This window comes from Callithrix jacchus, chromosome 10 (genome assembly GCF_049354715.1).
Source record: "Callithrix jacchus isolate 240 chromosome 10, calJac240_pri, whole genome shotgun sequence".
Lineage (NCBI taxonomy): Eukaryota > Metazoa > Chordata > Mammalia > Primates > Cebidae > Callithrix > Callithrix jacchus.
In genome coordinates this window covers 125,723,446-125,751,107 of record NC_133511.1, presented here as the reverse complement: position 1 = coordinate 125,751,107, position 27,662 = coordinate 125,723,446, and the positions used below count along the sequence as shown (strand labels likewise).

Below are 27,662 nucleotides of genomic sequence, written 5' to 3'. Positions count from 1 at the left end.
TGCTTCCAAAGGCAGGGAGGAAGTTTGTCTATGAAAAAGATGCTTCCAAAGGCAGGGAGGATGCTTGTCTATGAAAAAGATGCTTCCAAAGGCAGGGAGGAAGCTTGTCTATGAAAAAGATGCTTCCAAAGGCAGGGAGGAAGCCTGTCTATGAAAAAGATGCTTCCAAAGGCAAGGAGGAAGTTTGTCTATGAAAAAGATGCTTCCAAAGGCAGGGAGGATGCTTGTCTATGAAAAAGATGCTTCCAAAGGCAGGGAGGAAGCTTGTCTATGAAAAAGACGCTTCCAAAGGCGAGGAGGAAGCTTGTCTATGAAAAAGATGCTTCCAAAGGCAGGGAGGATGCTTGTCTATGCAAAAGATGCTTCCAAAGGCGAGGAGGAAGCTTGTCTATGAAAAAGATGCTTCCAAAGGCAGGGAGGAAGCTTGTCTATGAAAAAGATGCTTCCAAAGGCGAGGAGGAAGCTTGTCTATGAAAAAGATGCTTCCGAAGGCGAGGAGGAAGCTTGTCTATGAAAAAGATGCTTCCAAAGGCGAGGAGGAAGCTTGTCTATGAAAAAGATGCTTCCAAAGGCGAGGAGGAAGCTTGTCTATGAAAAAGATGCTTCCAAAGGCAGGGAGGAAGCTTGTCTATGAAAAAGATGCTTCCGAAGGCGAGGAGGAAGCTTGTCTATGAAAAAGATGCTTCCAAAGGCGAGGAGGAAGCTTGTCTATGAAAAAGATGCTTCCAAAGGCAGGGAGGAAGCTTGTCTATGAAAAAGATGCTTCCAAAGGCAGGGAGGAAGCTTGTCTATGAAAAAGATGCTTCCAAAGGCGAGGAGGAAGCTTGTCTATGAAAAAGATGCTTCCAAAGGCGAGGAGGAAGCTTGTCTATGAAAAAGATGCTTCCAAAGGCAGGGAGGAAGCTTGTCTATGAAAAAGATGCTTCCAAAGGCAGAGAGGATGCTTGTCTATGAAAAAGATGCTTCCAAAGGCAGGGAGGAAGCTTGTCTATGAAAAAGATGCTTCCAAAGGCAGGGAGGAAGCTTGTCTATGAAAAAGATGCTTCCAAAGGCAGGGAGGAAGTTTGTCTATGAAAAAGATGCTTCCACAGGCAGGGAGGATGCTTGTCTATGAAAAAGATGCTTCCAAAGGCAGGGAGGAAGCTTGTCTATGAAAAAGATGCTTCCAAAGGCAGGGAGGAAGCTTGTCTATGAAAAAGATGCTTCCAAAGGCAGGGAAGAAGCTTGTCTATGAAAAAGATGCTTCCAAAGGCGAGGAGGAAGCTTGTCTATGAAAAAGATGCTTCCAAAGGCAGGGAGGAAGCTTGTCTATGAAAAAGATGCTTCCAAAGGCGAGGAGGAAGCTTGTCTATGAAAAAGATGCTTCCAAAGGCAGGGAGGATGCTTGTCTATGAAAAAGATGCTTCCAAAGGCAGGGAGGAAGTTTGTCTATGAAAAAGATGCTTCCAAAGGCAGGGAGGATGCTTGTCTATGAAAAAGATACTTCCAAAGGCAGGGAGGAAGCTTGTCTATGAAAAAGATGCTTCCAAAGGCGAGGAGGAAGCTTGTCTATGAAAAAGATGCTTCCAAAGGCAGGGAGGATGCTTGTCTATGAAAAAGATGCTTCTAAAGGCAGGGAGGAAGCTTGTCTATGAAAAAGATGCTTCCAAAGGCAGGGAGGAAGTTTGTCTATGAAAAAGATGCTTCCAAAGGCAGGGAGGATGCTTGTCTATGAAAAAGATGCTTCCAAAGGCAGGGAGGAAGCTTGTCTATGAAAAAGATGCTTCCAAAGGCAGGGAGGAAGCTTGTCTATGAAAAAGATGCTTCCAAAGGCGAGGAGGAAGCTTGTCTATGAAAAAGATGCTTCCAAAGGCAGGGAGGAAGCTTGTCTATGAAAAACATGCTTCCAAAGGCAGGGAGGAAGCTTGTCTATGAAAAACATGCTTCCAAAGGCAGGGAGGAAGCTTGTCTATGAAAAAGATGCTTCCAAAGGCGAGGAGGAAGCTTGTCTATGAAAAAGATGCTTCCAAAGGCAGGTAGGAAGCTTGTCTATGAAAAAGCGAAGCATCATCACCGGGAATACAGGCAGGTGTACAGAACTGAAATTCGAATGGCAAGGACGGCAGGGAAAGCTGGCCACCTCTGTGCACCTGCAGAACCCAAACTGGCGTCTTTGATCAGGACCAGAGGTATCGATGCTGTGAGCCCGAGGGTCCGAAAGGTGTTGCGGCGTCTTCCCCTTCGTCAGCTCTTCAGTGGAACCTCTGTGAAGCTCAGCAAGGCTTCGGTTAACACGCTGAGGACCGCAGAGCCACAGACTACATGAGGGCACCCAGATCTGAAGTCAGTAAATGAACTAATCTACAAACGTGGTCATGGCAAAATCAAAAAGAAGCGAATCGCTTTGAGAGAGAACGCTCGGATTGCTCAGTCTCTTGGAAAACAGGGCATCATCTGCATGGAGGATCTGATTCATGAGATCTAGACTGTTGGAAAACGCTTCAAAGAAGCAAATAACTTTTTGTGGCCCTTTAAATTATCTTCTCCACGGGGCGGAATGAAGAAAAAGACCCCCCATTTTGTAGAAGGTGGAGACGCTGGCAACAGGGAGGAGCAGACCAACAGGCTTTTAAAGGAATGATCTAAGGCGTCTCCCGTGACTACTTTTCTAAGTTGCTCAGTTAATAAACAGTACCCGCTCTCAATTGAAAAAAAATAAAAGAATCACTGGCCTATATCATGTTCTTTGACATCAACACAGCTCCGTTTCTTACTATGCTTGAAATACAGAGCAGGGGCTACAGACCCCTGCAATAGTCAGGCAGTTCAGCTTGGCGGGTGGTGGTATGTATGTGTTCTGGAGAGCTGAGTGCGAACCCCAGACCCACCCCACTCAGCTGGATGGGGCCTTGAGCAAGTCTCTGTGTCTCAACATTTGACAGATGAGAACAGATCCTCCTGCCTTGGCCTCCCCAAGTGCTGGATGACAGGCGTGAGCCACCACGTCCGGCTGATGAGCCACCACGACCAGCTGATGAGCCACCGCGTCCGGCTGATGAGCCACCACGACCGGCTGATGAGCCACCACGTCCGGCTGATGAGCCACCGCGCCCAGCTGACAGCAGGGTCATGAAAAGACGTTTGTAAACCCATGTTCACAGTGGCCAAAAGGAGGAAGCAACCCACATGTCTGTCCACAGATGGAAGGATCAACAAGCTGTGGTCTCTCCACACAGTGGAATATCATTCCACCATCAAAAGGAAGGCAATTCAGACACAGGCCACAACACGGATGAACCATGAAGACATGACGCTCAGGGAGAGAACCAGACACAGACAAGAACTGTATGCTTCCACGGACACGAGGCCCCCAGAATACTCAAATTCCTAGCAACGGAAAGTAGTAAGATGGTGGGTGCGGGGGGCTGGCCGAGGGAGGAGTAGGAAATGAGCGTTTAATGGGGACAGCGTTTTCAGTTCTGCAGGATGAAGAACGTTCTGGAGCTGGATGGCGGTGACGGTTGCCCAAAAGTGTGCGTGTGCTGAACACCACTGAACTGTGCACTTGCAGCGGTTGAAACAGGACGTTTTGTGTGCATTTTACCACAACTTAAAATGCGGATTAGCTGGCTGGGCGCGGCGGCTTACGCCTGTAATCCCAGAACTTTGGGAGGCTGAGGCAGCCTAAGGCCGGAAGTTCGAGACCAGCCTGAGCAACATGGAGAAACCCCATCTCTACTAAAAATACAAAATTAGCCGGGCATGGTGGCGCATGCCTGTAATCCCAACTACTCGGGAGGCTGAGGCAGGAGAATCGCTTGAACCCAGGAGGCGGAGGTTGCTGAGCTGAGAGATTGCTCTATTGCACTCCAGTCTGGGCAACAAGAGTGAAACTCCATCTCAAAAAAAAAAAGTGAACTAGATTAACAAGTTGCATGATTTCACTGAAAGAAGCAGCAGAAGTGGATCCACATCACTAGCTTACAGAATGTAAGTGGTCCCCTCAGGCTGGACCGGGGATGCAGACCCGAGGACACACTGCCCCGAGTGGCTGGAGGCCCTTCCACACCATGACGTTCCCCCCGGCTGGCTCAGGGCTTCCCAGGCAGCTTCCTCTCTCACAGGAACATATGCTGCTCAATCAGGCCAGGTGGACTTCACCCAGACTCCCCTGCTGCACTTCCCTGGGGGCTCCAAGCAGACTCGCACACCTCCCATGAATGCTGCGTCAGCCCGAACCCAGCCCTTCACCTCTGTCCCTGCAGAGGTGTCCTCTCACTGCAGAGCCTGCTTCTCACGCTGCGGGATCAGGGGTGGCCCAACTCCCAGGCCATTTGCCCCACCTCCAAAACCTCCCAGCCATGGCAGATGGGGTAAGGCACAGGAGGAGAGCATGGCAGGGGACAACCCAGGATGCAGGAGAGCCGAAGGACTTAGTGCAGGACTTCCTAGAAGACCACCTCCCTTGTCACTAATTGGCCTTGCATCCTGAATGTCTCCACGCACGTGCCCACACAGCACGCTGTAATGGCCAACGTGAGCTAACACAGGTATTAAACGGTGCCAGCTGGGCACTTTGAGCTCAGCACCCGGCAGCTAGTATCAGATGGTTATTAAATATCGCTAAAGGGGAAGCCCTGAACTACAACCATTTGCTTCCTTTCTTTTTTTTTTGAGACAGAGTTTTGCTCTGTCGCCCAGGCTGCAGTGTAGTGGCAACCTCCGCCTCCTGGGTTCAAGTGATTCCCCATGCCTCAGCCTCCTGAGTTGCTGGGATTATAGGCATCCACCACCAGGCCCAGCTAATTTTTTGTATTTTTAGTGGAGATGGGGGTTTCACCATCTTAGCCAGGCTGGTCTCGAACTCCTGACCTCGTGATTTGCCAGCCTCAGACTCCCAAAGTGCTGGGATTACAGGTGTGAGCCACCGCCTCCGGCCTAGAGGAGACTTCTAGCCGCCCTGAGACCCCTTGAAGAGCATAGAAAAAGGTGCCATGCACAGCCCCTATTTTGGGATCTTCAGTTCTCCTAATGGAGCAAGAGTCATGAGCTCCCAAGACCCTGAGGTCTAAAGCGCTGCTGTCTTGCACTGAGCTGTCAGATCTCTTTGGCTTTTGAGATACCAAGGATTACTATGTACCAGGAGAGAGCGCTTGACACCTGTGTGTTCGGCGGCTGGCAGGTCACTGGCAAGGGCTACAGCTTTGGAGGTGGCTGACAGTGGCTGCAGTGGACAGTTTTTCCTGCAGGGGCTTCTCACTTCTTTATGCCTCTCTGTAAGAAAGGCACTGTTTGAGGCCGGGTGCGGTGGTTCATGTCTATAATGTCAGCACTTTGGGACGCTGAGGCAGGCAGATCACCTTAGGTCTGGAGTTCGAGACCAGCCTGGCCAACATGGTGAAACCCCATCTCTACTAAAGATACAAAAATCAGCCAAGTGTGGTGGCGCGTGCCTGTAATCCCAGCTACTGGAAAGGCTGAGGCAGGAGAATCACAGGAACCTGGGAGGTGGAGGTTGCAGTAAGCCGAGATTGCACCACTGCACTCCAGAGCAAGACTCCCCGAAAGAAAGGAAGGAGGGAGAGGGAAAGAGAAAGAGAGAAAGAAAGAGGAAGGAAAGAAGGAAGGAAGGGAGGAGGGAGGGAGAGAAAAACAGAAAAAGAGGAAGGGAGAAAAGAAAAGGAAGGAAAGAGGGAAAATAAAGAGAAAGAAAAAGAGAGAGGAAGGGAGGGAAGGAAGGAAGGAAGGGAAGAAAGGCAGGCACGGTTTGAACACTTGGACACAATGGAAGCACCACAGAGGAATGAGGCTCCCGTGGTGATGGGCTGATCACAGAAGGCGCTGACTGGCACTGGGCCTCACATCAGCCTTGGGGGAATGCCGTTGCAGTGAGATGCTTGTGGAAGCTCTATGAAGGCTGGTCCTGGAACATTTCCTTTTTACTGGGGACCCAAGTTTCAGTGTGAAAATGGAATCCTCTGTTTCTGGGGGCCTAGATGCTCGGCCCTCCAGCCACACCGCTTTTCACATATGTAAGTATCCAGCCCTGGAAACTGCAAACGCTTTGTTGGTCCTGGTTGTTAACGGACTCCACCCTGAACTCTGGTCCAGCTGGAAAATAGAGATTAAACTAGAAACTACCTATACGTTTATACACACACACACACATATTGTTCGTGGCCTGATCCTGACTCACTGCAGCCTTCACCTCCTGGGCTCAAGGAATCCTCTCGCCTCAGCCTCCCAAGGAGCTAGGAATATGAACTACAGACAATGCACCATCACACCCACCTAATTTTTTTTATGTTTTTTGGTAGAGATGGGGTTTGGCCATGTTGCCCAGGCTGGTCTCAAACTCCTGGGCTCAAGTGATCTATCTGCCCACCTCAGCCTCCCAAAGTGCTGGGATTACAGGGATGAGGCACAGCACCCGGCATTCTTTTTTTTTCCTTGGCTCACCTCAACCTCCACCTCCCGGGTTCAAGTGATTCTCCTGCCTCAGCTTCCTGAGTAGCTGGGATTACAGGCATAGGCCACTGCTCCCAGCTCTTTTTTTTTTTTTTTTTTTTTTTAAATAGAGATGGGATCTCGTTATGTTGCCCAGGCTGATCTCAAACTCCTGGCCTTAAGCGATCCTCCCACCTTAGCTTCCCAAAGTGCTGGAATTACAGGCATGAGCCACCGTGCCTGGCCACAAGTTAACTATCTAAATGCGATTGCTCTCCTTGCAAAATCCTGGAGCGAATGCCTATGATTTTTGTTACTTTGGTATTCATTTTTAATTCAAGATTAAAAATGGTATTCATTTTTGGCCGGGCACAGTGGCTCAAGCCTGTAATCCCAGCACTTTGGGAGACCGAGGCAGGTGGATCACAAGGTCAAGAGATCGAGACCATCCTGGTCAACATGGTGAAACCCCGTCTCTACTAAAAATACAAAAAATTAGCTGGGCCTGGTGGCGCGTGCCTGTAATCCCAGCTACTCAGGAGGCTGAGGCAGGAGAATAGCCTGAACCCAGGAGGCGGAGGTTGCGGTGAGCCGAGATCGCGCCATTGCCCTCCAGCCTTGCGACAGAGTGAGACTCCATCTCAGAAAAAAAAGTAGTTTCAAAACTGTAGGTGGCCAGACATGGTAGCTAACACCTGTAATCCCAGCACTCTGGGAGGCCGAAGTGGGAGGATTGCTTGAGGCCAGGAGTTTGAGACCAGCCTGGGCAACACAAAGACCCTATCACTATTTAAAATTTTAAAACTTCACAGAAAGTAGTTGAAAAATAAAAGACAGCCGGGCGCGGTGGTTCAAGCCTATAATCCCAGCACTTTGGGAGGCCCAGGTGGGTGGATCACGAGGTCAAGAGATCGAGACTATCCTGGTCAACATGGTGAAACCCCGTCTCTACTAAAAATACAAAAATCAGCTGGGCATGGTGGTGTGTGCCTGTAGTCCCAGCTACTCGGGAGGCTGAGGCAGGAGAATTGCTTGAACCCAGAAGGCGGAGGTTGCGGTGAGCCGAGATCGTGCCATTGCACTCCAGTCTGGGTAACAACAGCGAAACTCCATCTCAAAAAAAAAAAAAAGAAAAAGAAAAGACTAAAAAATAAAACAAATTAAAAAAATGTTTTAATAACTTTTGGTAGAATAAGATAAAAATGTCTGCAGAATTTCAGACCTTCCTGCCTGGGTCTGCAGGTCAGACTAATTTACACCATCTCTGCTAGATGTTTTAAGATCTAAAACTGTTGCTTCTATGACGTTTTTAATACTTGTCTACGACCTCATGTTTTTGATTTTAAGCTTTTAGATTCTAGGCTTTAGAGAGGTGGCCATGGTGAGTCCTGGGGACATATGTGGTTCTCAGTGCCTCGGCCACCCTCTGCAGAGCAGAACCAAGCCCACTATCGTCCCATCCTCCCTGGCCCAGCTCTACCTCCTGACCAGGCTGGGAGGGGTTGGACTCTCCAGGCACTGTCCTCACAGCTCTGTCCTCTGTTGCGGGCAATGAACCTGGTACCTAACACTTAAAATTGCTCACGCCCTAGGTTTTTCACTGGAAATTAGGGTTACTAAGAGTTAAAACTCTAGTTAACACATGTAGTTAAAACTACTGGCTGGGCACGGCCTGGTGAAGTGGCTCACGCCTATAATCCTAGCATCTTCGGAGGCCAAGATGGGCAGATCATGAGGTCAAGAGATAGAGATCATCCTGGCCAACATGGTGAAACCCTGTCTCTACTAAAAATACAAAAAAAAAAAAAATAGCTGGGTGTGGTGGCACTCACCTATAGTCCCAGCTACTCAGGAGGCTGAGACAGAAGAATTGCTTGAACCCAGGAGGCGGAGGTCGCAGTGAGCCAAGATCCCGCCACTGCACTCCAGCCTGGGTGACAGTGACACTCCATCTCAAAAAAAAAAAAAAAAAAAAAAAGCCGGGCGCAGTGGTTCACACCTGTAATCCCAGCACTTTGGAAGGCCGAGGCGGGTGGATCATGAAGTCAAGAGATCGAGACCATCCTGGTCAACATGGTGAAACCCCATCTCTACTAAAAATACAAAAATTAGCTGGGCACGGTGGCGCGTGCCTGTAATCCCAGCTACTCGGGAGGCTGAGGCAGGAGAATTGCCTGAACCCAGGAGGCGGAGGTTGCGGTGAGCTGAGATCGCACCATTGCACTCCAGCCTGGGTAACAAGAGTGAAACTCCTTCTCAAAAAAAAAAAAAAAATTTTTTTTAAAAACACTGTTGGCCAGGCATAGTGGCTCATGCCTGTGATCCCAGCACTTTGGGAGGCTGAGTCAGGAGGATTTCTTCATCCCAGGAGTTCAAGACCAACCTGTGCAACATGGCAAAATCCCATCTCTACAAGAAAAAGTATAAAACTTAGCAGGGTATGGTGGTGCACACCTGTAGTCTTAGCTAGTAAGGAGCCTGAGGCAAGAGGATGGCTTGAGCCTGGGAGGCTGAGGCTGCAGTGAGCCGTGGCTATGCCACTGCACTCCAGCCTGGGCAGAAGAGTGAGCCCTGTCTCCCAAAACGAACAAGCAAAAAAAAAAAAAAAGACCCTACCAGATAAAACAAAAACAAATTCTCTATGCAAAGGGTACAGAGAAAGCAAGGTGTGCTGTGTTTTTCATAAGGAGAATTACAAAAAAACTCGAGAATGCAGTTTTGTTAAAGGAAAAGTAATTTTGTCTAGTTTACAGGTTATTCAAAAATTGTTTTAAATTGAAAAAAATGATAAATAAAGCAATAGATATAGAAAGTTGGAGAAAGCAAATCAAAAACGTTTTTGTAAGACGTTATAAAAGGTTTATGGGCCGGGCGCGGTGGCACGTGCCTGTAGTCCCAGCTACTCGGGAGGCTGAGGCTGGAGGATCGCTTGAGCCCAGGAGTCCTGGGCTGTAGTGCACTATGCTGATCGGGTGTCCGCACTAAGTTTGGCATCAATATAGGGACCTCCAGGGAGCAAGGGACCATCAGGTTGCCTAAGGAGGGGTGAACCGGCCCAGGTCGGAAACAGAGCAGGTCAAAACTCCCGTGCTGATCAGTAGTGGGATCGCGCCTGTGAATAGCCACTGCACTCCAGCCAAGGCAACAGAGAGAGACCCCATCTCTTTAAAAAAAAAAAAAAATCGTTTATGGAAATCTTGTGTGGTCGAAGCTGAGTAAGATTGGATGGATATATTTTTGTTTTGTTTTGTTTGAGACAGGAGTTTTGCTCTGTTGTCCAGGCTGGGTGGTGCGATCTCAGCCCACTGCAACCTCCGCCTCCCGGGTTCAAGCAATTCTCCTGCCTCAGCCTCACAAGTAGTTTGGATTACAGGCACCCAGTCATGCCCGGCTAAATTTTTGTATTTTTAAGAGAGACAAGGTTTTGCCATGTTGACCAGGCTGGTCTCAAACTGCTGACCTCAAGTGATCTGCCTGCCATGGCCTTCCAAAGTGCTGGGATTACAGGCATGAGCCGCCTCGTCCAGCCTGGACAGATCTACTTTTTCATTTTTATTTATTTATTTATTTATTGAGACAGAGTCTTTCTCTATCGCCAGGCTGGAGTGCAGTGGCGCGATCCTGGCTCACTGCAACTTCTGTTTTCTGGTTTCAAGCAATTCTCCTGCCTCAGCCTCCCCAGTAGCTGGGACTACAGGCACACACCACCATGCCCAGCTAATTTTTTCTACTTTTAGTGGAGGCGGGGTTTCACCATGTTGGCCAGGATGGTCTCAATCTCTTCACCTCATGATCCGCCCACCTCGGCCTTCCAGAGTGCGGGCATGAGCCACGGCACCCGGCCTAAGATCTATTTTTAAACTGTTGTTAAAATGAGCTTTAGCCAGGAGCAGTGGCTCACACCTGTAATCCCAGCACTTTGGGAGACCAAGGTGGGCCAATCGCCTAAGGTCAGGAGTTCACAGCAGACTGGCCAACATGGAAAAACCTTGTCTCTACTAAAACCAAAAATTAGCCAGATATGGTGGAAGGCACCTGTAGTCCCAGCTACTCTGGAGGCTGAGGCAGGAGAATCACTTGAACCTGGGAGGTGGAGGTTGCAGTGAGCCGAGATTGTGCCGTTGCACTCCCACCTGGGCAACAAGAGCAAAACTTCATAACAAAAAATAAAATAAAATTAGTTTTAACATTAATAATATACTGATGCAAAGGTAGAATTTGTTTTCTTTTGAACAAGATTTTCACATGGTGTTAAGAAATAGTAAATTTTTTCTTCACCTTTTCAGTAAACTGCCACACAAAAAAAGAGGGTCAGAACCTGTCTCTTACTGTCTGTATTAGGTCTTTTGATTGCTTGGAAACCTGAATCTCTTCTCTATCAAAAAGTAAAGATTTTGCTTTCTGAAATCTTTTCATTGTCCTTTTGGCTAAATGAATGGCTATTATTTTACAGTGACCTGTGCTTCTATTTTGATCAAGTGTTTTAACCTTTCTTATTTTGATATCAAATGTTTTACACCTTTTATATTTGACAAACTTCCCAAAATCAAATTTCAAATTCTAAATGCCATTGGGTTTTGACCTCTAACTACCTTTTAGACTTTCCAGTAGGGCCCTCCTATCCCCTCCCTGTTACCTCACTGTCTGTGACAGAGAAGAGGTCTGAAGATGCGCCCGTCTGGGGGCACGTCTGCCAGGACCTCTTGTCCAGCAAAAGGGTTCCAACCTGGATAGGGAGGTGCGCGGAAGATAAAGATGATAGACAGCCGGGGTCTGGAGGGTTGAGAAGTCTGTGCTTCACCAACAGCTTTACTTAGCTCAGGGTCAGTTTATACACATTCTTGAAAGTTCGCTTATGTCAGTTCAATACATTGTTCTGTGAGATCAAGGGGAACAGAAAGTTTTACAGTGAAACTACAAGTTACAACATAAATCAGGTGGTTACAGTAGAAAGATCAGATACACAATGGAACCCAGCAGGTGGGTCTTCCTATCTACTTAATAGACGCTCAGATTCATGATCTCACTACACAGAAGTTTCTTTTAAGCTATGACAGTCAATCATTACTGTCCGGACAGAGCAAAGAAGAATATGCTTGTGAAAATGAACACACTGCTGCACATGGCTGCTAACCGTTAGGTCACGGTGCACCTCAGGACTGCGTGGCCGTCTAGTGATTGTCTGCAGTAGTTTATCTTCAACCCAAAGCCTCTTTTAGATCCTGCTTTTCTTAGCTCGACTTCCTTCAACTGGAGACTGTGCGTCTGGGCTCAAACTCACCGCAAGGTGAGACCCAATTTATTAGGGGTCTCACACGGGAGCGGTCCCCACACGCCCGCACTTGAAAAGCCTTTCCACCAGATGGTGCCTGCCTCCCGGGCTCATTCGGGTTCCAGAGAGGATCCTTTACTTATTAATTAATCATTAATTAAGACAAGTTAACTTCTGCCTCCTGGGTCCATTCTTTTTCCCTAGTAGCCATTTGCTGCCCCTCAGAAGAATTGTCTGCATTCCCCACCTCCTCCCTCCCCTAGGAATAAGGGGGTTTACGCTTCTGTACCCCATTGCGGGGTTGTGGTAATCAAGGCACGCCACGAAGTCTCCCTCACCCACATTAATACATTTATATACCTGTTCTCCTATTAATTTGTCTCTTGTCATTTGCTTTTCAGCAAACCTTCAGAGGGTGGAAGGCACACTTCCCCTTCCAAAGGGACATTCAAAGCATAGCAAATCTTAAGGAGGTAAGATGCAGCCTGTGCTCTCCCAGCCGCTCAGGTGGCTAAGGCAGGAGGATCCCTTGAGCCTATAGGAGTTTTGAGTCCTGCAGGCGCAACATTGCAAGACCCTGTCTCTAAAAATAATAATGATTTAAAAATTTAAATTAAGTTAGAGGCCAGGTGTATTGGCTCACGCCTGTAATCCCAGCACTTTGGGAGGCCGAGGTGGGTGGATCGCCAGAGGCCAGGAGTTCAAGACCAGCCTGGCCAACATGGTGAAATCCCGTCTCTACTAAAAATACAAAAAAATTAAAAAATAGCTGGGAATGGTGATACTCGGCTGTAATTTCAGCTACGCAGGATGCTGAGGCAAGAGAACTGCTTGAACCTGGGAGCTGCAGGTTGCAGTGAGCTGAGATCATGCCACTGCACTTGAGTGAGACTCCATCTCCAAAATATTTTTCTGAATATGAAATAAGTGTTTTTTCGGTTTTTGTTTGTTTTGGTTTTTGACACAGAGTCTCACTCTGTTGCCCACAATCTCAGCTCACTGAAACGTCCGCCTCCTGGGTTCAAGCAATTCTCATACCTTAGCCTCCCAAGTAGCTGGGATTACAGGCATGCGCCACCATGCTCAGCTAATTTTTGTGGTTTTAGTAGAAATGGGGTTTCACCATATTGCCCAGACTGGTCTCAAACTCCTGGCCTCAAGTCATCCACTCACCTCGGCCTCCCAAAGTTCTGGGATTTTAGGCATGAGCCACTGCGCCCAGATGAAATAAGTGTGTAGCTGTTATAACTCCTCCCTTCTAGCTTGGACAGGGCCCAGAACAGTCCATCTCAGTAGGTGTCTCCCCGGGTCCCTGTCTGCTCCCTGTCTGTCCCTCCCTGGCAGCAAATGTGAATTCATATGTTCATGGGTTTCCCCTCTTCCTCCCTGCCCCTCTAGGCTGTCAGCTCTGGGAGGGGGCATCTATCTATTTTATTCATTCATGTACACTCAGCATCAGCCACCGCCAGAGGCATGCAGTTAGCACTCTATGAATGAATGAATGAATGAATGGTCTCTCCAACTCCCTAATGCTACGCAGCTGATGAGCCAGGGGTTGGTTCCCAAGGTGGGCTGGTATTGCCTCCTCAGTGAGGTGCAGATGTCAGTGGGATCCTGGGCCGATTCAGGAAGGTCAGTGTCCAGCAAGACTTATGTCCCAGAAGCTTTGCAGAAGAGACCGAGTCCTAGACAGGCCAGGTATAGCTCTGGAGGCATCAAACATGTCATTGTCCTGCAATGTGGGCGGGGCTCAGTGTTGTCTAAAAGATCCAGGAAGGGGCTGCATCAGGGGCCCAGCAGGGACAGTGGCTGCTTGTGATTCTCTCCCAGCATCTCCACACCCTGGGGGCCTCAGACTCCTGGGGCCTCAGCCACTTCCAAGGCAGGCCGCAAGCTTGCAGTGGCTCACAGAGATAAGAGAAGTGCGCTCAGAAGGCTGGGTGCCCTTCGACCCACTTCCTGAGTGGGTGCCTCTTCCGGTGACCGGCTCTGCAAAGCCGAGGCCCTGGCTCCCGGGGTAGAGACCAGAGTTGGTGCACAAGCCTGGGCTGACTTGTGTCCCTGAAAAGCACCACCTGGCTTCCTTCTTTCCCTCCTCCAGGTGATGCTACCAGGAGACTCAGAGGTCCTCCCTCGGGATCCAGGCCAATGCTTGGAGGAGCTGATGGATGGATGGAACACAGCTGTGTAAAATAAAATCACATCGGCCGGGCGAGGTGGCTCACACCTATGATCCCAGCACTTTGGGAGGCTGAGGTGGGTGGATCACGAGGTCAAGAGATTGAGACCATCCTGGTCAACAAGGTAAAACCCCGTCTCTACTGAAAATACAAAAATTACCAGCCAGGCGCAGTGGCTCAAGCCTGTAATCCCAGCACTTTGGGAGGCCTAGGCAGGTGGATCACGAGGTCAAGAGATCTAGACCTGGTCAATATGGTGAAACCCCGTCTCTACTAAAAATACAAAAAAAATTAGCTGGGCATGGTGGCATGTGCCTGTAGTCCCAGCTACTCAGGAGGCTGAGGCAGGAGAATTGCCTGAACCCAGGAGGCGGAGGTTGCGGTGAGCTGAGATCATGCCATTGCACTCCAGCCTGGGTAACAAGAGCGAAATTCCGTCTCAAAAGTAAATAAATAAATAAAAATAAAAATACAAAAATTAGCTGGGCATGGTGGCGTGCGCCTGTAGTCCCAGCTACTCGGGAGGCTGAGGCAGGAGAACTGCTTGATCCCAGAAGGCAGAGATTGCAGTGAGCCGAGATCACGCCATTGCACTCCAGTCTGGGTAACAACAGTGAAACTCCGTCTCAAAAAATAATAATAAAAATAAAATCACATGACTCGAGGCCTGCCATGGAATCATCAGGGCAAAGAAGAAATGGGCAAAGGGTGAGAGGATGCAGTCCTTGCCCTGAGTAGACAAAGGAACACAGAAAGCTGGGCACAGGGGCTCACACCTACAATCCCAGCACTGCAGGAAGCCGAGATGGGTGGATCGCTTGAGCTCAGGGGTTCAAGACCAGCCTGGGCAACATGGAGAAACCTCATAACTATAAAATATACAAAAGTTAGCCTGGCATGGTGGTACACAACTATAGGTTCAGCTACTTGGGAGGCTGAGGAGGGAGGATCGCTTGAGCCAGGGAGAGCGAGGCTGCAGTAAGCTGCGTTCACCCCACTGCACTCCAGCTTGGGTGACAAAGTAAGACCTTGTTTGTTTCAAAACAAAAAAGGAAGCCAGGCGTGGTGGCTCATGCCCCTAATCCCAGCACCTTGGGAGGCTGAGGCAGGTGGATCACTTGAGGTCAGGAGTTCGAGACCAGCCTGATCAACATGGAGAAACCCCATCTCTACTAAAAATACAAAATTAGCGGAGCATTGTGGTGCATGCCTGAATCCCAGCCACTCGGGAGGCTGAGGCAGGAGAATCGCTTGAACTTGGGAGGTAGAGGTTGCAATGAGCTGAAATCGAGCCATTGCACTCCAGACTGGACAAGAATGAAGCTCTGTCTCAAAAATAAAAATACAAACCACAGTGCAATAAAATTTTAAAAATAGCTGGGTGTGGTGGCTCATGCCTGTAATCCCAGCACTTTGGGAGACCAAGGTGGGACAATCACCTGAGGTTAGGAGTTCCACATGAGACTGGCCAAAATGGAGAAACCCCATCTCTACTAAAAATACAAAAAATTATCTGGGCATGGTGGCGCAGGCCTGTAATCCCAGCTACTTGGGAGGCTGAGGCAGGAGAAAGGCTTGAACCTGGGAGGCGGAGGTTGTGGTGAGCCGAGATCACGTGATTGCACTCCAGCCTGGGCAACAAGAGCAAAACTCTGTCTCAAAAATAAAAACTAAAAAAAAAAAGAGGAAAAGGCCAGGCACGGTGGCTCACACTGTAATCCCAGCACTTTGGGAAGCTGAAGCACGTGGGCCTCTTGAACTCAGGAGTTCGAGACCAGCCTGGACAACTTAGGGAGACTTGTACTCTAAAAAAATTTTTTTTAATTAGCCAGGTGTGGTGGTGCACATCTGTAGTCCCAGCTACTCGGGAGGCTGAGGAGGGAGGATCCCTTGAGCCTGGGGGATGGAGGTTGCAGTGAACCAAGAGTGCACCACTGCACCAGCCTGGGCGACAGAGTGAGACATGTCTAAAAGAAAGAAAGAAAGAAAGAAAAAGAAAAGAAAAAAGGAACAGAGTGTGGTGCCCAGTGCTTCCGGGTCCAGGGGAGTAGGAAGGTCCCTGAGTGCTGAAGGAGCTCACAGTGATGTTTGCTGAGCATTTCTGTGTGCAGAGCACTGGGCCAGCCACAACCTATGCAATTCACCTCACCCCCTTCCTAGTAAGCGCCCCGTGACGGGCTCTGGGACTTTTCACATCTTATACTTGAAGAAATTGAACCGCACAGGCTGGGCCCGGTGGCTCACGCCTGTAATCCCCGCACTTTGGGAGGCCGAGGCGGGCAGATCACGAGGTCAGGAGTTTGAGACCAGCCCGACCAACATGGTAAAACACCGTCTCTACTAAAAATACAAAGATTAGCCAAGTGTGGTGCTGCATGCCTGTAATCCCAGCTACTCGGGAGGCTGAGGCAGGAGAATCTCTCTTTTCTTTTTTTTTTTTGAGACAGAGTTTCGCTCTTGTTACCCAGACTGGAGTGCAATGGCAGGATCTCAGCTCACCCCAACCTCCGCCTCCTGGGTTCAAGCAATTCTCCTGCCTCAGCCTCCTGAGTGGCTGGGACTACAGGCGCGTACCACCATGCCCAGCTAATTTTTGTATTTTTAGTAGAGACGGGGTTTCGCCTCGTTGACCAGGATGGTCTCGATCTCTTGACCTCGTGATCCACCCGCCTTGGCCTCCCAAAGTGCTGGGATTACAGGCGTGCGCCACCGTGCCCGGCCAGCTTCTGTATTTATTAGGTACAAGCAGGGGACAGGGTTGTGAGTGAGGTCATCATCTATAGGCTTAGTGATAGGGCAGACATAATCACCTGAGTCACAATCGAGGGGGCCACCCCATTATGTTCTCTGGGCAGAGAGGTGGGCAGTAGGGGGCCATGTACAGAAAAGGGGTCCACCCCCATTAGGTCACCGAGGCAAGGAGGTGGGCTGTGTGCAGCAGGTGTCGCGCGTAACTCTTCTTATCTGGGGGCTGGAGACTTCAAAGGATTTCTAATAGAAGGATACTGTAAGCCAGTGCAGTGGGAGCTGACAGACTTGTGCTCTTAAGATATTTATGGGAGGATGATCTGAGATAGCACAGAATCGAGAAAAGGCTGACAGGGTGTACAGCCGCCGTGACTGGTCACACCACAGGGGTTCTTCTCCCTCGGTTACTTCCAGGATCTCAGGCCTGAGGCCGACTTTCCACAGGAGCTGGATGCAGGTGCTACAGCTCCTTTATCATGAGGAGAGGCTCTTGCTCCAAGCCTGCATACAGCGTGTGCCCTTTCAGGCAGGGACGCCACCGCCTGGGTCTTTGGTTCTCGTCCTGGTCTGGCTGTTTTCCCATGTACTGCTCCTGTTCTGTGACTGCTCTAGGCATTCCTCCTACTACAAACTACCATGTGGTTATATGGAAGGATTCTGTAAATCAGCACTAAATGTGTCGGTACAGCTCCGACTGCAGCACCTACATGATTATATAGAAAGATTATATAGAACTGGCCGGGCGCGGTGGCTCATGCCTGTAATCCCAGCACTTTGGGAGGCCGAGGTGGGTGGATCACGAGGTCAAGAGATGGAGACCATTCTGGTCAACATAGTGAAACCCCGTCTCTACTAAAAATACAAAAAATTAGCTGGGCACGGTGGCGCGTGCCTGTAATCCCAGCTACTCAGGAGGCTGAGGCAGGAGAATTGCCTGAACTCAGGAGGCGGAGGTTGCGGTGAGCCGAGATCACGCCATTGCACTCCAGCCTGGGTAACAAGAGTGAAACTCCATCTCAAAAAAAAAAAAAGAAAGATTATATAGAACTAAGTACGCTAGATATAAGCATTAAGTACTATTATATAAAGTAGATATATGTAAGCAGTAAGTTATACTTCAGGCACTAATTCTATAAACTAATATATGATTATATGTGAAGGATATATAAAGGAAATAGCTGAGGCCAGGCACGGTGGCTCAAGCCTGTAAACCCAGCACTTTGGGAGGCCGAGGCAGGTGGATCACGAGGTCAAGAGATCGTGACCATCCTGGTCCACATGGTGAAACCCCCTCTTTACTAAAAATACACAAAATTAGCTGGGCGTGGTGGTGCGTGCCTGTAATCCCAGCTACTCAGTAGGCTGAGGCAGGAGAATTGCCTGAACCCAGGAGGCAGAAGTTGTGGTGAGCCGAGATTGCGCCATTGCACTCCAGCCTGGGTAACAAGAGCAAAGCTCTCAGAAAAAAAAAAAAAAAAAGGAAATAGCTGAGTAATAACACTATAAACTAAGATATTTTTCAGGCACTAGTTGTGCCTGGGGTTTGCACAGTTTTCCTTCCTGGGTGCCCACATCGGGGTTACCCACATAAATCCCTGAAGTGTTCTGAGTTCTGTGAGCTACTCTAGCAAACAATGGACCATTAGGGGAGTGTCATGAGAACCCCCAACTGACAGGCAGTACTGGAGGCCTGAGCTTGGACTTGGGATTGGCATCCGAATCGGGTGCGGTCTGTGGGACTGAGCTTCACCAGTGGGGTCGGTGCTGATGCCAGGTCGACAGGGTCAGCACAGGATGAAATTGTAGAACTACCCGGCTGGTATTTGGAGAACTGCTTGGTGTGGAAATAAACACCCACATCTGGTGTCAGAAGTAGAGAAACACAGTGCGTTTTCCCCAAATTGGTGTCAGAATTGTGAAAGGAAAATGAAATTTGAAGTCAAGTAACACAAACCTGCCTTTCCTTTTGTTCCTAACACAGAGCAGTAAGATAAGAGGCCACAGGAGGAGAGAGGCCACCCTGGCAATGTCAGCTAACAGCTTATCTTCACCAGCAAGGCACGAGAGGAGACCAGGAGCAGCCTCCCCATCACCACCCAGCTCAATGCAGATTCCACTTCTTTCTCCTCTCTGTATTTATCTTATGTAAAGTGCAGTTTTACTCAGCTCCAGAAGAATAGATACTGGATCCTTCCCCTACCTCCGCCTTTTCACATGCAACCTGTGGATTCAGTAAATGCTCACCAAAACCTCAAAAGAATGTGACCATGCCCTCCATACCCTTCCTCTCTTTTTTTTTTTTTTTTCTCCGATGGTGGTTCTGTCAGTCTTGGAAATAGACATTCAGTGCCACAAAGAAAAATCAGCACTGAGACAGAGGGTCTTTTAGCCACTCAGTTTTTACTTCCTGGACTGCAGGAAGGGTACCCTCGCTAACCATCTTGCCACAGGAGGACAATGAACAAAGGAAAACACACAAATTTATCCCTTATACATTTGGGGTCGTCCTTACTGCTGTGTCTGCTCTCTGTTGGCTGGAGCCAGACCTCACAATCTAAACTAAAACCCGACTGGCTAATAACTTTAAACTTTTCTTTCTTTTTTTTTTTTCTTTTTTGAGATGGAGTTTTGCTCTTGTTACCCAGGCTGGAGTGCAATGGCACGATCTCGGCTTACCACAACCTCCGCCTCCTGGGTTCAAGCAATTCTCCTGCCTCAGCCTCCCGAGTAGCTGGGACTACAGGTGCGCACCACCATGCCCAGCTAATTTTTGTATTTTTAGTAGAGATGGGGTTTCACCTTGTTGACCAGGATGGTCAAGAGATCAAGACCTCATGATCCACCTGTCTTGGCCTCCCAAAGTGCTGGGATTATAGGCATGAGCCACTGTGCCCGGCCAAAGAGAAACTTTTTTACGTACAGTTGGGAGGCTGAAAGGCGATGGCACGATCTTGGCTCACTGCAACCTCCGCCTCCTGGGTTCAAGCAATTCTCCTGCCTCAGCCTCCCGAGTAGCTGGGACTACAGGTACCTGGCACCACACCCAGTTAATTTTTGTATTTTTAGTAGAAATAGGGTTTCACCATGTTGGCCAGGCTTGTCTCAAACTCCCAACCTCAATGATCTGCCCCCCTTGGCCTCCAAAAGCGCTGGGATTACAGGTGTGAACCACTGTGCCCAGCCTTGCACTTTTTCTTTTTAATTTTTAATTTTTTTATTTTTTGTTGTAGAGACAGGGTTTTGTTATATTGCCCAGGCCAGTCTTGAACTCCCAGCCTCAAGCAATCCCCCCACCTCAGCCTCCCAAAGTGCTGGAATTACAGACGAGAGCCACCACACCCAGCCTCATAGCTCACATGTTGATGTAAAAAGCCAAATTCCACCTCATTTTAAGGCTAGAGCTCCACCCCAAAGTGAACATGGAATATGTATGTTACGAGCATGTTTACCCATTGCACATACACTCAACCCCCCTTATGAACAGATACAGCTCTTCCTCCAAACCTGCTGAATCCGTGTGACTCTCTGTGTGACAGAGGCCCCACAAGGCATCAGCCCCACCTGCCCCTTCCCTCTTGGAAGACAGCAAACCTTCAGTCCACACCAGAGAGGATCTCTTCCTGATTTGCAAGCTGATCTCACCAATCCAGCTATACTTCCTGCTATCTGCCCGTCCTGGTGGCCTTTGGAACGATGAGCCGCTAGCCTCAAGCTGACTCCCAAGGGCAGAATTATTCAGGAACAACAGTGTCTCTGAGACCTCTGGTTACGAAGAAGGCCGTCCACAGGGAGAGGACCAAACCAAGCAACGGCCGAAACCAGGTGCAGAGTGTGGAGGTTGCATTGTGCCGCTGCATGTCACTGGCTTCCTGGGGAGCCTTTAGGGACAGGGATTCTAGCAGTAACTGATTTGGGAGCAGTGTCTTCAGTTTCAAATGGCGCAGGGTGGAAGAGTGTGTTTGGCTGACACAGCACCTGCAGCTCACTGTGAGACAATCATGGGGAGCTGTACCTGATTCAGACACGCAGAAGGTGACTCCCGAGGGGACAGCTGGACTGCTGGACTGGGTGAAAGTCCCTGTAGGATCTGTGTGCCCTGAGAAGGGAGACTGTTCCTTTCACCCTCTAAGTGCCAAGTTGAATGTCCCAGATGGAGTAGCTGATCAGATTTGTACACAAGCCATTTGATGCCAGCTGTGTGATGAACAGAATATGTTTCTACTGGACAAGCGCATCGCCCACGTCATGGAAGATGCCCTGTGTAAGGGGCACGTTCTGCATGGGCACCTCATGTGACCTCAGTGCTGTAAAATCCAGCAACAGTCCAAGAAATGTTATCAAATTTGCTCTCAGTTTCACCTTGGGGGTCTTACAGATAATAATAAAAACAAATTAATTAATAAAGGGAAAGGCAGAGGGGAGAAGAGTCAAAATGAAGAGGGAGACCCAGGCATCTCAGATCAACCCCCCCTTTTCATTCCTAAGACTGTAAACTAAAACTCTTTTCATATGTAATTCCTGAGCCTGTAAACCAAGACCCTTTTCATATGTTAAGCTATAAACCTAAGATTCTTCCACACGTAACATCTAAAGTACAAGCCTTATATAAAGACGGAACCATCCTTTGTTAGGGGAGCTTGGCTGTTAGGCAACTATGCCACCTTGCTCCCAGCCAAATAAACTCCTTCCTCCTGTATTCAGTGTCCGAGAGATCTGTTTCCCGTGGCCACTCCTGCTACAAAAAACTCAAAGATAAAGGTTATTAAGAAATTAAGTAGCCAGGTACAATGGCTCATGTCTGTAACTCCAGCAGTTTGGGAGGCCGAGGCAGGAGGATGGCTTGAGCCCAGGAGTTCAAGACCAGCCTGGGGAATATAGGAAGACCCCATCTCTACAAAAAAATGTAGATTAAAAAACATCAGCCAGGCATGGTGGCAGGAATGCACCTGTAGTCTCAGCTACTCAGGAGGCTGAGGCAATAGACTTGCTTGAGCCCAGGAGGTCAAGTCTGTGCAGTGAGCCATGATTGCACCACTGGACTCCAGCCTGGGTGACAGAGTGAGAGAGACCTTGTCTCCAAAAAAAAAAAGATACTGTAATCTCAGCACTTTGGGAGGCTGAGGCGGGCAGATCACATGAGGTCAGGAGTTTGAGACCAGCCTGGCCAACATGGTGAAACCCCATCTCTACTAAAAACACAGAAAAGCGCTGCATGCCGGAACATGGCACAGGGACAGTGCAAGTTCCAGGCACACAAGCCAGCAAAGAGCAAGACGGCAGCGGTGGCCTCTGAAAAGAATCGGGGCCCGAGGAAAGGCGGTCGTGTTATCACTCCCAAGAAGGCGCGTGTCGTGCGGCAGCAGAAGCTTGGGAAGTGTCTAACTGTTGCCCAAGCTGGAGTGCAGTGGCCCCATTACGGCTCACTGTGGCAGCCTCAGCCTCCTGGATTCAAGCAATCCTTCCGTCTCAGCCTCCTGAGTAGGTAGGATTGCAGAACCTAGAAGTCGGGATCTGAAGACCGAACAGAATGTGAGGACGAAAGCCAGCAGCAGCCTGCCCAAGAAGCTGGCACTGCTGAAGGACCCGGCCAAGAAGAACAGGGCAGCTGCCACCGCCTCCTCCAACAAGGGACCTTCCTGAGGACGCTGGCCCAGTGCAGGCCAACACCCTACCCCCCACCTTTATGATGAGACATTGCAGTGATCCCACAAGCTGCAGTCTCAGGAAGAGGACCCTGTCCCCCAGCTCTGGGCCTCACCTAGAACTTCAGTGGGGCCTGGCCCATGGGCAGACGATCAGCAGATCTTAGCGTACTGAGAACTGTCCCCATGCCCCTTCCCAGGTCCTGCCTCCACAGGTTTAACCCAGAGTAATAAACCTGGCTTTGTTATTAAAACACACACACACACAAATTATCTGGGTGTGCCTGGGTGGCAGGCACCTGTAATCCCAGTGACTCAGGACGCTGAAGCAGGAGAGAATTGCTTGAACTTAGAGGCAGAGGTTGCAGTGAGCTGACATTTTGTCACTGCACTCCCTCCTGGGTGACAGAGACTCCATCACACACACACACTCACACACACACACACACACACAAAATCAAATGAATAAAGGAAACATATAAGGGTACAAAAACTAGAGGAAAAGAAAGAGGAGAGTCACAGGACCATTCCCAGCAGGGTGGACATCTTTAGAGGATTATCAAAAAATGAGATGAATGGCATGAACATTATGGGTTAAAACAAAGGGTTTGCCAGGTGTGGTGGCAGGTGCCTGTAGTCCCAGCTACTCGGGAGGCTGAGGTGGGAGGATCTCTTGAGCCCAGGAGTTCTGGGCTGTAGTGCGCTATGCCGATCGGGTGTCTGCACTAAGTTGGGCATCAATATGGTGACCTCCCGGGAGCAGGGGACCACCAGGTTGCCTAAGGAGGGGTGAACTGGCCCAGGTCGGAAACAGAGCAGGTCAAAACTCCCATGCTGATCAGTAGTGGGATCGCACCTGTGAATAGCCACTGCACTCCAGTCTGGGCAACACAGCCAGACCCCGTCTCTGAAAGAAAAAAAGGTCTTAATAGAACACTATGGAAGGTTGAGTGGGCCAAAGAGAGCCTTTGCTGGTGCCCACATGACAGGCCTCCAAACATGTTTGCAATATTTATCTCAGTTTGGAGAATTTTTAAGTCAGAGGCAAAGATCACAATGAGAAATATGATCTGAAATTGCCTGGTATGATAGCCAGGTTAATCAAGATAAAAATCGATAAAAGGACCAGGGTCCCTTGAGTCAATCCCCTAGTGGGGACCCAAAGCCTTTTGTAGAAGAGAAGGTTGTTCCTTTCTATGTGTAATGCTTCTTTCAGAAGCTCTTGTAAAGCAGGCCTGGTGGTAATAAAATCTCTGAGTACTTGCTTGTTCATAAAAGATTTTACTTTAGATTTTCCAGGAACTCAGGTCACAGTGGTTAACATGGCATCCATGGCGCTGTCAGTCAGCCTAAAAGCCCTTACACCTAGTATTGTAAAGCCAGAACCTGCTATTAAAGTCCTACTGGAGACTGCAGCTAGGAAGGCAAGGGTTGATGGAATTAAGGTAAAAGTCTGCAGGAAGAACAGAGTGTTTGAGCAGGCTTTACGTGAAGTGGCTGCTTCTCTTTTACCTGATTATATTATGGGTCTCACTGGGCAATGTTTCCCCTACTTTCTTAGTCCATTTTATGCTGCTGTAAGAGAATGCCACCGATGGGTAACATATAATAAGTAGAAATGTATTTGGCTCATGGTTCTGGAGGCTGGGAAGTCCAAGATCAAGGTGCTGGCATCTGGTGAGGGTCTTCTTGCTGAGTCATCCCACGGTGGCTGGCAAGAGTTAAGAGAGAGAAAGAGCCGGGTGCGGTGGTTCACACCTGTAATCCCAGCACTTTGGGAGGCCAAGGCCGGTGGACCACCTGAGGTCAGGAGTTCAAGACCAGCCTGACCAACATGAAGAAACCCAGTCTCTAAAAAAAAAAAAAAAAATCATTCCGTATTCCGAGAACCCAGACAGACCCTGAGGCGTTCTGTGATCTCTGCCCTGCAAGGCTTTTCTCCTCCTTGCCAGCTCCCATCTGCAAAGACCCTCCCAGATCTTGTGAGCAGAGGCCGCCTCCCTTCTCAGACATCTTTGCATAAGCCTTCTTTACGAGACGCTTACACAGTCTCCATGTTGAGAAGGTATTTGCGGGACCAGAGCAGTATTCTGTGCTCTGCAGCCACCCCGAGGTGTTCCCCAGTGTCACTGCTTTCTTGAGTGGTCTTTACCTTAGGCCTCCTGTTGCCTCTTGATTTCTTTCTTTTTTTTTTTAAATAAAGACGGGGTTTCACTATGTTGGTCAGGCTGCTCTTGAACTCCCGACCTCAGGTGATCCACCTGCCTTGGCCTCCAAAGTGCTTGGATTACAGGCGTGAGCCGCTACCGGTCTCCCGCTTGATTTCTAATTAACAGCACCAATAATACAGTTTAGTTCGGTGTATAAACTTTAGTGTATTCTGAGCCAAGCAAGCTTATAATTATTTAGCTAGAATTGACATAGGTCTCCCCCTGGATGTCTTGACCCACACTTGGATCCGTGTGAATTGTATTCTTCTGTCTGACATGAAATAGGCATCAACTTCCTTTGATTTTCCAGTGGTTGTGCCATGTGCATCCCTGGCACTCTGGAGGAAAGGGTTTGGTCGGGCACTCAGCGTGGGGACATTTGCAGAGACTGGATCATTGAGGACAGGAGGCATGCTCCCCTCCATGCAGAGACCACAGATGGAGAGAGCCTCGTGTGCCAAGGTCTCAAGGTGGGAGGAAGCTCGGCTGATTCCCAGAACAGCAAGACCAGCATGGCTGCAGGTGCTGGGGAAGCAATGAGGACAGGGATGGGTTCCTAGAGGGGCCAGGCCATGTAGGGGCTGGCCGGTAACTGTGGAGTCTCACTTGGATTTGGGCTCTAAGGGTACCGAGGAGCTGCAGATAAGATCTTTAGAATCATTCACTTGATAAGACCCAGACTAGAAATTGGGGGGCCTAAGGGTATGGACAGTTCAAATTTTGCTGCAAATTGGCTGAGCGTGGTGACTGATTCCTATAATCCCAGCACTTTGGGAGGCTGAGGTGTGTGGATCACTCGAGGTCAGGAGTTCGAGACCAGCCTGACCAATATGGTGAAATCCCGTCTGCACTAAAAATACAAACATTAGCCAGGCATCTTCCATGACGTGGGCGATGGGCTTGTCCAGTAGAAACATATTCTGTACATCGCAAAGCCGGCATCAAATGGCTTGTATAGAAATCTGATCAGCTACTCCATCTGGGACATTCCACTTGGCACTTAGAGGGTGAAAGGAACAGTCTCCCTTCTCAGGGCACACAGACCCTACAGGAACTTTCACCCAGCCCAGCTACTCAGGAGGCTGAGGCAGGAGAATCACTTGAACCCAGGAGGCAGAGGTTGTGGTGGGCCAAGATCATGCTACTGCACTCCAGCCTGGGCGACAGAGCAAAACTGAACTGGTTAGTTATTGGGAAATGCAACTCGAAGGCATAATGAAATCCCCTTCACACCCACGCGGGTGGCTCTAATCCAAGCTCCAGGTAATAAGAGTGGTGAGGATGTGGAGGAAGTGGGGCCCTAATAGTGGCCCTGCTTCTGCTGGTGGGAATGTAAAATAGTACAGCCACTATGGAAAACACTCTGGCAATTCCTGAAATAAATTCCAGCAGTTCTACTCCAAGAGAATTGGAAACATATGTACACAGAAAAGCTTGTGCACAGACGTGTAGCGATCATTACTCATAATAGCCAGAGTGGAAACAACACAAACGTCCATCCACAGCTGAATGGAGACCCCACACATTGTCTCTCCACACAGTGGAATATTATTCAACCAGGAAAAGGAGTGAAGTTCCAATCCATGCTACAACCCGGATGGAAGCATTACGCAGAGAAGCCAGACACAAAAGATCCCACATTGTACAATTCCATTTGTGTGAAATGTCCAGAAGAGGCAACTCCGCAGAGACTCAAAGTATCTTAATGGTTGCCGGGAGCTGGGAGAGTTGGGGAAATGGGAAGTGATTACTAATGGTGCAGGGTTTCTCTTTGGGTAATGCTGGAAATAGATGCTCGGTGCCACAGAGAAAAATCAGCCCTGAGACAAAGCATCCTTCAGCAACGCGATTTTTACTTCCCGGGCTGCAGGAAGGGCACCCTCACTAGCCATCTTGCCATGAGAGTACAAAGAACAAGGGGAAACACACACATTTATCCTTCACCCATTTGGGGTCGTCCTTACTGCTGTGTCTGGTCTCCATTGGCTGGAGCCAGACCTCACCATCTAAACTAAAACCCGATTGGCTGACAACTTAAAACTTTTCTAAACAGGTAAAAGCAGTGAAGGGCTGGGACATGTGTGGCTGAAAGATCCTTGGTCTCGGAGCTAATTTTTCTGTGTGGCACTAAGCATCTATTTACAACATCTATTTCCAACAGGTGATGAAAATTTTCTAAAATTGATTGTGATCATGGTTGCACATTAATTTGAATATACTAAAAACCATTGAAATATACTTTAGAGGGTGAACTATGTCTCAATAATTTTGCTTTTTTTTGAGATCGAGTTTCGCTCTTGTTACCCAGGCTGGAGTGCAATGGCCCAAACTCGGCTCACTGCAACCTCTGCCTCCTGGGTTCAAGCAATTCTCCTGCCTCAGCAGGGCAAACTGTATAAATAGTATACTGAAAAAGAAATACAAATGGCCCACACATTTATAAAGAGATGCTCAGCTTAGTGGTGCCATCACAGCTCACTGCAGCCTCAACCTCCTGGGCTCAGGTGATCTCCTACCTTAGCTTCCCAGGTAGCTAAGACTACAGGTGCACACCACCACACTCAGCTAATTTTTGTAGAGATGGGGTCTTGCTATCTTGCCCAGGCTGGTCTCAAACTCCTGGGCTCAAGAGATCCTCCAGCCTCACTCTCCCAAAGTGCTGGGATTATGGGGACAGCCACCATGCCTGCCCTCAGTTTACAATGAAAAGAATGCAAATGCAAGAACTACGCCCAACTACCATTTTCACTTCTCAGACAGAGGAATGTCCACATTTTGGCAGGCACTCTGGTGAGACCTGTGCAAGCCCTCACACCTGGGTGAGGGGATCACAGAACGGGACAATCCCCATGGGGGATGGGGTGGTTACTCTGATGGGGCCACAGGGTGCCCAGATATTCAGTCAAACATGATCCTGGGTGTGCCTGTGAGGCTGTTTCTGGATCAGACGAACATTGAAATCCACAGATTGAGGAAAGCAGGGGGCCCTGCTACCTGGGATGGGCTCTGACCAGTCAGTTGAGGGTCTGAGTGGAACACAAAGGCTGACCTTCCCCCAAGCAAGAGGGACTTCCGGCTGCCTGACTGCTTTGGCAATGGCACATCGGTCTTTTCCTGCATCTGCTCTCCTGGGTCTCCAGCAGCCCGCTGCAGATCTTAGGACTGTCAGCCTGCATAATCTGGG

The 27,662-nt window shown here is 49.0% G+C and overlaps 1 protein-coding gene across 5 annotated transcripts; it reads left to right on the top strand.

The window, feature by feature from the left end:
* The first annotated feature begins 1,917 nt into the window (after positions 1-1,917).
* On the top strand, positions 1,918-23,585 carry LOC100403468 (leydig cell tumor 10 kDa protein homolog). 5 transcript variants are annotated; one of them, XR_013523548.1, is made up of 4 exons: positions 1,918-3,382; positions 3,457-12,171; positions 13,800-13,954; positions 18,608-21,322. XR_013523548.1 is itself a non-coding variant. In XM_054241175.2 (4 exons), exons 3-4 carry the CDS (start codon positions 21,849-21,851, stop codon positions 22,264-22,266), a joined length of 318 nt encoding a protein of 105 aa, XP_054097150.1. In that variant the 5' UTR covers positions 9,471-12,171; positions 13,800-13,954; positions 18,608-21,848; the 3' UTR covers positions 22,267-23,585. The 5 variants fall into 5 exon arrangements, 2 of the variants coding, with proteins under 2 accessions (XP_054097150.1, XP_054097149.1); XM_054241175.2 differs by lacking the exon at positions 1,918-3,382 and adding an exon at positions 22,131-23,585 and having other exon boundaries at positions 9,471-12,171; positions 18,608-22,030; XR_008474854.2 differs by lacking the exons at positions 1,918-3,382; positions 3,457-12,171; positions 13,800-13,954 and adding an exon at positions 16,744-16,801.
* Positions 23,586-27,662: the final 4,077 nt, after the last annotated feature.